A 12,072-nucleotide genomic window follows, 5' to 3' on the forward strand; every position below is an offset into this window, starting at 1 on the left:
CATCCATGTTGTTACAAATGGCAGTATTTCATCATTTTTTATCGCTGAGTAGTATTCCATTGTGTACATGTACCACATCTTCTTTACCCAGTCCTCTATCGAAGGACACTTTGGTTGTTTTCATGTCTTGGCCACTGTGAATAATGCTGCAATGAACATAGGGGTGCATATATCTTTTCAAATACATATTTTCGAGATTTTCGGGTATGTACCCAGGAGAGGAATTGCTGGGTCATATGGTAGCTCTATTCTTACTGTTTTTAGAAATTGCCAGACTGCTTTCCATAGCGGTTGTACTAGTTTACATTCCCACCAGCAGTGAATGAGGGTTCCCTTTTCTCTACAACCTCTCCAACACTTGTCTTGTTGATTGCTTGTCTTGTTGATAATAGCCACTCTAACAGGTGTGAAGTGGGATCTTATTGTAGTTTTGATTTGTATTTCCCTGATTGCTAGTGAGGCTGAACATATATTTTTATCATATATCTATTGCCTGTTTGTATGTCTTCTTGGGAGAGGTGTCTGTTCAGGTCCTCTGGCCACTTTTTGATTATGTTGTTTGTTTGGTGTTGAGTTTTATGAGCTCTGTATATATTTTGGAAATTAAACCTCTGTCAGAGCCACTGTTTGCAAATATCATCTCCCATCTCGTCTGCTGCCTCTTTGTTTTGTTGTCAGTTTCTTTTGCTGTGCAGAAGTTTTTAGTTTGATATAATCCCATTCATTTATTTTTGCCTTACTTGCCCTGCCTTTGGGGTCAAGTTCATAAAATGTTCTCTACGACCAAGGTCCATAAATTTGGTGCCTATGTTTTCTTCTATGTAACTTATTGTTTCAGGTATCATATTTAGGTCTTTGATCCACTTTGAGTTAATTTTTGTACATGAGGACAAACTGTAATCCAGTTTCATTCTTTTGCATGTGGTTTTCCAGTTTTCCCATTACCATTTATTGAAAAGACTATCTTTACTCCATTGTGTGTTTCTGGCTCCTTTATTAAAAGTTATCTGCCCATATACATGTTGTTTTATATCTGGGCTTTCTATTCTGTTCCACTGATCTGTGTGTCTGTTTCTGTGCCAATACCATGCTGTTTTGATTATTGTAGCTCTGTAGTATAATTTGAAGTTAGGTAGCAGAATATCTCTAGCTTCATTCTTTTTTCTCAGGATTGCTTTGGCTGTTTGGGGTCTTTTGTGGTTCCATACAAATCGGATGACCTCTCATTCTATTTCTTTAAAAAATTACATTGACATTTTGATGGGGATTGCATTAAATCTGTATATTGCTTTGGGTAATATTGCTGTTTTAACAATATTTATTCTTCCAATCCATGAACACGGGATATTTTTCCATTTTGTTGTGTCTTTTTCAATCCTTTTTAATAATGCTTTGTAATTTTCAGTATGTAGGTCTTCCACGTTCTGTGTTGTTTATTTCTAGGCATTTTATTCTTTTGGTTGCAATTGCAAAAGAAATTGGTTTGTTTGTTTTTCATTTCTATTTCTGAAGTTTTGTTTTTAGTATACAGGAAGGCAATGGAATTTTGTACATTGATATTGTATCCTGCAACTGTACTGTATTTGTTTCTAATAATTTTTTGGTGGAGTCTTTAGGGTTTTCTATATACAGAATCATGTCATCCACAAAAAAAGTGACAGTTTTACTTCTTTCTCCCCTATTTGGATGTCTTTTGTTTCTTTCTCTTGACTTATTGCTCCGGCTAGTACTTCCAGAACTATGCTGAATAAGAGTGGTGAGAGTGGACGTCCTTGTCTTGTTCCTGATCTTAGAGGGAAAGCTTTCAGTTTTTCACTATTGAGTATGATATTAGCTGAGGCATTATCATAAATGGCCTTTATTACATTTAGTTACTTTCCTTCTATTCCTCCTTTATTGAGTGTTTTAATCATAAATGGATGTTGTATCTTATCAAATGCTTTTTCTGCATCTATTGATAAGATCATATGGTTTTTATCCTTTCTTTTGTTAATGTGGTGTATTACATTGATTGATTTACATGTGTTGCTCCATCCTTGTGCCCCTAGAATGAACTCCACTTGATCATGATATATTATTTTTTTTTATGTACTGCTGTATTCCATTTCCTAGCATTTCGTTTAGGATTTTTGCATCTGAATACATCAGAGATATTGGTCTGTAGTTTTCTTTTGTGTACGTTATCCTTGCCAAGTTTTGGAGTTGGGGTTATATTGGCCTCATAAAATGTGTTAGGAAGTATTGCTCCTTCTTTAATTTTTTGGAAGAGTTTGAGGATAGGTTTTAAATCTTCTTTGAATGTTTGCTAAAACTCATTGGTAAAACCATCTGGTCCAGGACTTTTATTTTTTGGGAGGTGTTTGATGGTTGTTTCAATTTCCTGGCTGCTGATTGGTCTATTTAGATTTTCCAATTCTTCATGATTTAATCTAGGAAGGTTATATATTTCTAGGAACTTATCCATTTCTATGGGTATACCTGTTTTCTGTGGATGCTATTTATTTGGAGAATTATCTTCCAGCCTTTTACTTTAAATCTACCTTTGTCTTTGCAGCTTAGACATGTCTCTTGTAGGCAGCATATGGTTGGGTTTTGTTTTTTGGCCCATTCTGCTATTCTGTGCCTCTTTGTTGGTAAATTCATACCATTTACATTTAGGGTAATTATTGATGTATGAGGATTTCCTATAGCCATTTTATCTTTTGTTTTCTGGTAGCTCTGTGCTTCCATTGGTCCTTTCCCTTTGTAGTTCTGTCTGTTTTTTGCCTGGTGGTGTTTCATACTTCTTTCCTCTGTGTTCTCATTTGTTGTTGTTTTTTGTTTGTTTTCTGTTTGTTTGTTTGTTTTTAATAGTTATCTTATTTTTTCAGCCTTCCTTCCTCTTTTTTTTTTTTTAAATAATTTTTTTAAATTTATATATATATATCTTTATTGATTTCAGAGAGAGGAAAGGAAGGGGGGGAGAGAGGGATAGAAACATCAATGATGAGAGAGTCATTGATCGAGCCCACAACCGGGGCATGTGCCCTGACCAGGAATCAAACCCCGATCGCCTGGATCCTAGGTCGACGCTCAACCGCTGAGCCACACCTGGCCGGGATGTGTCCTCATTTTACAAGCTATGTGTCCTAGTTTGGGAATTTTTGTGTGGGGTTACCATTAGGTTTATAGAAAATAAAGCTGCGTATATACAACAGGTTTTTTCTTTTCTTTTGAGTGAATCTGATGTTCATCCCCCTCTGCCAGTTCAGACCTTTACCCCCTCCCCCTTTATGGTTTTGTTGTCACAAATTATCCCTGTTTATGCTGTAAGATTTTTGGTGATCCTACTTGTAGTGTTGTGACCTTATGTTCTTTGTGTCAGATAGAATAACTTCCTTGAGTATTTCCTGCAGTGGAGGTTTTCTGTTGGTAAAAATCTCTCAGCTTCTGTATGTCTGGGAAAGTCTTTATTTCTCCTTCATATTTAAAGGGTAATTTTGCTGCACATATTATTTGTGGCTGGTAATTTCTCTGAGATGTATGAATATTTGGTTCCACTTTCTTCTGGCTTGTAGTTTGTGCTAACAAGTTGGATGAAATTCTGATAGATTTTCCTTTGTAAGTCACTTCTTTCTTTTCCCTGGCTGCTTTGAGAATTTTTTGTCATTAATTTTTGACAGTTTTAATACAATGTGCCTTGGGAGAGGCCTCTTTGGATTGAGATAACTAGGTGTTCTGTTTGCTTCTTGGATTGGAGGATCTAGTTCTTTCCATAGGTTTGGAAAGGTCTCATCCACTATTTGTTTGAATACTCTCCATTCCCTTCTCCCTCTCTTCTTCTTCCAGAACACCTATTATTCTAATATTGCTTTTTCTGATGGAGTCAGTTCTTGTAGAGCTCTTTCATTTTTCTTTATGCTCAGGTCTCTCCCTTCTTCCCTGTGAATCATTTCTAGATTCTTATCTTCAATATCACTAATTCTTTCATCTATCTGGTTGGCTCTGTTTTTTATGCTCAGTAAGTCACTCCTAATCTCCTTAATTGCATGCATTTACAGGATTTCTGATTAGTTCTTTTTTAAAATTTCAGTTTCTCCGGTACTCCTTTTGTTGATTGATCTGTTTTCTGAGTGCACTAAATTGCCTGTCTGTATTTTCTCGCATCTCGTTGAGTATTTTCAGAACTGCAATCTTGAAATGTCATTTATATCACATATTTCTATGTTCCAGCTTGCTGTCTCAGGATTTTTCATTTTCTTTCTGATCTTTTTTGTTACCACGGTTATTCATGGTATTTGCACTCTCCTATCTAGGCATAAATATCCCTTCTATTGCAGCATTCTCTGAAGAGGCCTTTCTACTATTTTCCAGTTGATGGCACTGAATTGCAAGATTTTTTTACCTCTGTGACCTCCCAGACTTAACCACCCTGTCTCCGTAAGGCAGTACAGCCATGCTGCCTGGGAGTGGGGTTTGTTTTGCCCTCACCATAATGGCAACCTCTGTGGGGTCCAGCCTCAAGCACCAAAACCCACACTCAGTCACAGAGGGAAACAGTGGTTCTACTACAATAGCTCTTGGCTTACAGATAAAATTTTCCTCCACCCATCACCGAGGGTAACAGGAGGTGAGTTTGGGGAGTCAAAGGGGCAGCAGGGCTCTGTGTTTCTGCTTCTTTGTCAAAATACCCCCACCTGACAGTGGACAGCCACGCTGTCACTATTAGCTTCGCTGGCCCTGCTGGACTGCCCCCCCCCCCAGTTCTGTTCCTCCTAGCCAAAGGAAGCGCCTGCTGCCACTGGCTTCCTCCCCTCTCCTGGCCACATCACAAGCTCCTGGCAGCAGGGCTGCATCTGAGGGCTGTACCAACTTTCCTCCCTTCTCATCTCCCTGCTTATTCCCAGTTGCCCAGCTTTAGATGTTTCAATATCGGGGTCTCTCAGGCGTGCCTCTGTATTGAGTAGGGAACTCTTTGTTCAATTATAGTAGGCTAACTTGTTGAAATTTCAGAGGGAGAGGCCAAGGGTATATTACATATCTACAAATATAGTCCACATATTTATATCCAAGTATCACCACTTGTAAAGAATGTTCAGGGAACGATTAGTATGTGATCACACTGCATTGTGCATCGTAATTGGGTCTGTCGTCACGTGGAGTAACTGTCTGTAGCAGTTTTAACACATGCCAGCCCATGATTCCACATGTGCTAAGCTGTGCCCGAGTCGTGTGCATTTGTTTCCTCACGGTGGCTGGTGAATACAAACATTTACTAGACCTATTCAATATAAATTTAAAATTACAGTAATACATATAGAAAACTTTTCTGTCAAATTAAACTTTTCACACATACTTAATTTTAATTACACAAATGTGTCTAAGTAGGTAAAATCAGGTAAACCGTCAATTTTTTAATATATGCATTCAGAAAACCTTTATGATATAATGGACTTTCAGCTTTAATGGACACCCCCTTGCCCAAATTAGTCTGTTATATCTAGGTTTTACTGTATGCTGCAAATATCTTCATACTTTCAGCATAAGAAGAGGGAAACACACAGTCTCCTTTTCCAGTGTTTTTTATTTGTGCATTTAACATTCACAAATAATTTTACAGATTTATTCTTTTCACAGATTCATTATGGGAAAGATCAGGATTAAAATGGAGCATTGAAGGGTTCCAAAAAATTACCAGCAGGGATGGCACAGAGTACAAAGGCTCAAAAAGAAAGAGAACAGAATGAACAAGACCAGTGTGTGTGTGGCTACTTCCTGTCAGGCAGAAGCACTGACTTCATTAAGACAAAACTTTTACTCTGTTATTTCTTCCTCCCTCCTAGTTTAACCCAAATAAAAAAGGCATTCTGTTTTCACACTACTGCTCTCTGAGGTCTTAGGAATATAACTGGTATTATAAGCAACCAGATACATCCCTTGACTATGAATTCCTGAACAGACAAGTGAAATTTTGATGCATTACCATCCTTCTGGGAGAATTAAAAAGAGGCAGGAGTAGTTTTACCCTTAAGACTTTAAAAGAAAAGGGGGCGGGATGTATGTGTGTGGTCATGGTGGAAGTGGAGGAGAGATAAAAGGGGTTCAAGGAGGGAAACAGGGAGCAAACCTAACACTTCCCAATGTATAACTTTTCTTGTGTTTTTCTCAGATGCTGCTAATATAGTGTTCTATCATATTCAGGAAAAAAAGATAGCGAGTTGTCTACCTTCAGTCACTTGTAGGGTATAATGGCTAATAACAGGGAACTAACCCTGGGGAAGGGGCATATTAATCATGTACATAACAATGCAATTCAAAATTGTGGCCCTACTATGATCTCATCTAACATGTTTTTCCTATTTTAAATCAATTTACTTAACGTTTCTGTGCCTCAATTTTCTGCTTACAAAAGAATTGTAGCACTTTATGCTGAGGATTAAAGATGCATGAAAAGCACTTAAGAATAGTGTCGGGCCAAATCAAGAGAGACAAAAAGCAGACTGGTGGTTGTCAGGGACTTGGGAGAAGGGGAATGGGGAGTGACTGCTAATGGATATGGGTTTTCTTTGTGGAGTGATGAAAATGTTCTAAAATGAGAGTGGTAATAGTTGCACAATTATGTGAATATACTGAAAAAAAATCACTTTAAAAGGGTGAATTTTATGGTTAAGGTATCTCAATAAAGCTATAAAAAATTCTTAAAAAAATAGAATAGTGCCTGGCACAGAGTAAGTGCCCAGTAAATGTTAGCTATTATTAGCAGTAATATTATTGTCATTATTATTCAGCTATCTTATGGTGTAAGTAAATCCCTAAAAATTTTTTATTTTTAATAAAAGCCCACAGAATCTAAAAAAGTGTTTCTAATTTACATACATGGATTAACATTTACACATTTATTTCCATCTAAACTGCCTCAGAAATTAACAGTGTGAGAATCACAATTTCACTATTTTACTCTGGAATAAATCAGCTGCATGCAATGGACATCTGATCATATCATGATAGGCTTTAGATAAATTCCAATGACTTGATGTTACCCAAAATTTTGAAATGACAGGAGATTTTTCATTCATCCCCAGGAATAAACAGGAATTCCAGTAAGTAGAATATATAAGGCAAATAATTAAGTCTTCGTATACAGGCTTGCTAGCCTTCTAATCACATTTTAGGGGGCATTTTATAAAAAGACAATTGCAGTCAACAGCAAAATGCTTCCAGTGCCATGCCCTGTGACCCCACCCTGTCGAACAACAGAAAACCCCCACCACAATGAAAAGACACAATTCAACCCAAGTAATAAGCCTCTTAAGAGGTAAAAGACCTGACAATTAATGACTGACACTTTTAAAACTACACTGCATACTCAAATATGTTCCCATCATTTGAGTTTTTATAATCTGGACAGCGATTAAATACAGAATATAACAATGGAGTCTCAATCTCGGAAGTAGGAGAAAGTGATAAGCCACAATGGCAGTGATGCACCACATTCAGCAATGATGCTTACATGGTGGAATTTCATCTGAAGTACGAAACTTCCCAATTCCTGGAACAGGGTTGCCTTTGCTGGAGTCCCCTTCCCTTCTAGTCCTCCTTTCTATAATTAGCCATGTGCCTTTGCAGCAAATCAGAGGAAGATGTTACAACTTCTAGATACTCAGGTTTTCTGTTACAGAAAGCATTGCACTTTTTACAGATAAGAAAATATTTATACCCTCAAACTGACCACTCGTTTTCTTCAGAAAGATAATTATATTTCCATTTTACCCACCATCATTTAAATCAAGTAAAACCATTTGCTAAGTCACCCAAGAGAAACAGATTAATACAAAGAACAAACTGCCTTCACACCTACTATGTATGACCCCCTCCCATACATACACAAACTCCCTGCAGAGTTGTGGTCTTAAGAATTTCTCACCAGCCCGGACGGTATGGCTCAGTGGTTGTCAACCCATGAACCAGGTCACGGTTCGATTCCTAGTCAGGGCACAAGGCCTGGAGGGGGAGTGCAGGAGGCAGTTAATGGATACTTCTCTCTCATCATTGATGTTTCTCTCTCTTTCTCCCCTGCTCCCTTCCTCTCTCTGAAACCAATAAAAACTTTTCTTTTTTTTTTTAAATTTCTCACCAAATATTTAGCCTGATTAAAATTTGGTAACTACTTAATTTCCTTTTGAGGAGCATAGTTATTTCCTTCATTTTACATTATAATCACTTTGACAGATTATAACAACTTTGGAGGAGATATTTTTAGTGGCAGTTAGAAAATTTCCAACAATGGATATGGATGATAATTTAAGACTAATTTCAAAATTAGGATCAGTTTCAAAGTATTTTCTTTACCTAACTAAAGCATTGGCTTACTCCTAGCACAGGCTTATTTTAAAATTTAAAAGGGAATTTGAAATAAATACAAATATATAACCGAAAACTTTGGCCAAGGCTGGGACAGAGGGGGCAACTTTGTAATGCTTTTGTAGCTGAATATCATTTCAAGAACCCAACTGTCAAAGTATTGTTCACTTGGTTAATCTGGAGATGAAGAAAATTGTTTTTAAAATCATATATCTACACATAGATATATGTGTATTTAAAATACAAAATGAATATTTAAATTCTACAATAAAGAAAAAATGTGGAATAAGAAATTCCTATCTTTCTAAGTAATTGTATATTTACAATAAATGTTTTTTGCTGACTCCTAGTCTTTGTCTATTAAGAGTTCTTCAGTGTGCAATTTATAGAAGGCAGAAGCTCATATTACACTAGAGGAGCCCTGTTTAGCTCAGAATCAGCCTGCCCCAGACACTCTGCTTCCTGAAAAGCCTTCACATTTGTGTGCATAAATAGTTGAGAATACTTAGAATACAAGTAGGTGCACATGTGCAAAAATGTACTTGTGTAAAGGAGAGCTAATTAGCTTTACAAATAAAGTCCAGAACCAAGAAAATAAATTGCTATTCTCCAACCCCAAAACCACATCTAATGAAAAACCTGCTGTGCCCACTGTGAAAAGGCAGCAGCTGTAAAGCCAACTCATCCTACTTCATGCTTTAAGCATCTAGCTGTTCTGTGAATCAGCCATCAGAACATTAAATCCCTCCCTGTTCACATGGTTAAATGCAGGATTCTTATTTAGCTTTACTTTCTAGTTACAGGCTATAATACACAGAATAATGAAGAATTCCTTATAGCTATGCTATATTTGAACTGCCTCATTCTACCTTTAGGAGAGGGTACCCACATGATAATATGCCTTAGGGACCCACCAATCTATATTTTGGAGGTGTTCTACTTGGATAAGTTCAAGCATTGGACCACTGAGAGCTTCAGTCAAAGAAAACTACATGTTGCTGTTAACATCTTAGCTTATGTATTCAGAGCTAGGGTGTAAGATTAAAACTAGAGTGTCATTGAGGTGCTGTTAAGCATGGCAATAGGTGATGATACAGAAATATTGAAAAAAGCTGATTCTTTAAATGTCTTTTGTTTTGTTTTTTAAGCAACAAGTGCAGAATTTACTATGATCAAAATCTAAATACTGATTAATGCATGTTTTCTCCTTGCACATCTATGAACCCCATCTGTCATTGCCTTTTTAAACTTGAGAAATAAAATGGATACAGACTTATTTATTCTATTAAGAGAGGAATATTCTAATAGTTATAAGACAATGTGTTTAAGAGCTATACCGAAACTGGTTTTCTCAAAATTGAAAATACAGTTACCAAATCTATTCAACTTGCAGGATGTATCCATGTATTTTCCAAGTCATTGGCAGTCACCCAAGTGGACCACAGTGACCCCTATCATGCCTTAAGAAGGCATTATTATACTGTCTATACTATGCACATGTTTTTGTGTGGTTTTTTTAATAAATATATTTTTATTGATTTCAGAGAGGAAGGGAGAGGGGGAGAGAGAGATGGAAACATCAATGATGAGAGAGTCATTGATCGGCTGCTTCCTGCACGCCCCACACTGGGGATTGAGCCAGCAACCCAGGCATGTGCCCCGACCAGGAATCAAGCCGTGATCTCCTGGATCCTAGGTCGACACTCAACCACTGAGCCACTCCCGGCTGGGCTGCACATGTATTTTAAAGAAACAGAATTAAGAGAAAAAGAACAGCCTTTCAAACATCAGTTCCATACATAAGTGGTGACAGTGCTTTATGGCTCCCTTGAAATCTCCTCACATATATAGCCAGTTACAAAATACCTCCAAAATTAGACAAAACAGGGCCAGAGGGAAAGCTTCACAGTGAACTGCATTGTTCAGATGAGCTTTTAATTCACTGGTTTTAATTTCCATTTTCTGATTTTCTAAGGAGTGAAGGTGAGAATCATCCAACTGATGACAAAATAGAATAAGAAAACAGGATAAACAGCAAGAGCTTTGCGGTTTGGAGGCTGGCTGTCAGCAAGAAAAGCTGTAGAGGCTGAAGAAAATAAAACAAAACAAAAAAGAGTATTGAATACAATGAGATTATCATAACTGCTAACATTTACTAACTTTAATGTGCTTGGCATAGTCTGGAACAGAATTATACTAAAAGTTCATTTATATTTGTAACCCTCAGAGAAAAAGGCATTCTGCAGCACAGTTTTCCAGACAGCTGAGGGCTGCTTGTTTCAACACTCAAGCTTTGAAATTTTCAGCATTTCAGATGGAAACCCTTCTAAAAGGGTTTTCTTACTGTTTTCTGAGAAATCATCGAACTGTGCTATATAGGCTTACAAAAATGTGCAAGGTTTTTTGCTACTATGGCAAATGGCCTTATACTACTGGGTCTTTTGAGTAATTGTTCTTTCTATTATCAGCTCTTTTACATACTGTCCCTCTTATCTGCCCAGGAAACACCTAATTATCAATTATCACCCTGCAAAGAAATCTTTCCTGAACAAAGAGCTGGCATCCTGCCAGCTCAGGTAGAACTGCCCACTTCCCTCCTCTGTGTCCCTGTGCCCTACACAGACTTCCATTTCCTACCTGGAACACTTTATTGCCTTTAAGTATTTACATGTCTAGCTGATCCACTGGATTGTGAACTCTGAAGATAGAGACTGTGCCTAGCATAGTACCTGACACATAGTTTGTGCTTCATAGACATTTCAGCTATTCAGAACTATGTGTATGATAAATTATCAGGCTCTAAGTGAGGATATAGGTAAAACACCCAAGCTTAATATACAATCTTTGTAATATCAATTCTGGCACTCTCAGACTTTTATTTATTTATTACTTTTTGGCTTTTAACCATGTTCCAAGCAAAGAGATGTAACTTCACTTAAAATATTAGGCAATCTGTTTATCTCATTTAATACGATGCTAGTGAGAACTTCTAGTGTAAGGTAGAATTTTAAGAGAATTTTAGCAATGTGAAAACAATGAGCACATAGCATTCAATACCACTGCTATAGGCTCTTCCTAATGTTTAGCAGACTTTTGTAATGAAGCAGGAAAGTTCTATGTAATGATACTTAACAACCTATACTGGGAGGTAGTATAGTAAAGTTCTAAAATGGGTATGTGATCTGCTTGGGATTGAAACTTGATTCCCCTATTCAATAGTTATATGTCCTAAGGTAAGTTGCTTCACCTCTCTGTCTGTTCCTCATTTATAAAAATAGGACTACTGCCCGGCCAGCGTGGCTCAGCAGTTCAGCATCGACCTATGATCCAGGAGATCGCAGTTCGATTCCCCGTCAGAGCACATGCCCAGGTTGCGGGCTCAATCCCCAGTGGGGGGGGGGGGTGTGCAGGAGGTAGCCAATCAGTGACTCTCTCATCATTGATGTTTCTATCTCTCTCTCCCTCTCCCTTGCTCTCTCTGAAATCAATAAAGATGTATTTTTAAAAATGGAACTAGTAATAATAGTTTTTATTTATCAGGGTCATTGTGAGGGGTAAATGAGATAATACACATAAGCACTTACAATAGTGCTTGACCTATGATTAGCAATCTATAAATGCTAGCTATTGTTTTTATTATGATTGTCAGGGAAAGGCCCATCATTTCTCAAGTCACCTATGCATCCTATATATGCCAGGACTGAGCTAGGTCTGGTGTAATCTCCTTTTCTA

General features: G+C 37.4%; 1 protein-coding gene across 2 annotated transcripts in view; it reads right to left on the bottom strand.

The window, feature by feature from the left end:
* Positions 1 to 5,545: 5,545 nt before the first annotated feature.
* YIPF6 (Yip1 domain family member 6) overlaps positions 5,546 to 12,072 on the bottom strand; it is a 30,851-nt gene continuing 24,324 nt past the window's right edge. The window contains exon 7 of one of the 2 annotated variants that reach the window (XM_081125994.1): positions 5,546 to 10,426. In XM_081125994.1, coding sequence (XP_080982120.1) covers positions 10,311 to 10,426 — 116 coding nt within the window. In that variant the 3' untranslated portion in view covers positions 5,546 to 10,310. The remainder of the gene's footprint in view (positions 10,427 to 12,072) is intronic. The other variant, XM_081125993.1, reaches the window with a different exon arrangement.

This window comes from Miniopterus schreibersii (genome assembly GCF_964146895.1).
Source record: "Miniopterus schreibersii genome assembly, chromosome: X".
Classification (NCBI taxonomy): domain Eukaryota; kingdom Metazoa; phylum Chordata; class Mammalia; order Chiroptera; family Miniopteridae; genus Miniopterus; species Miniopterus schreibersii.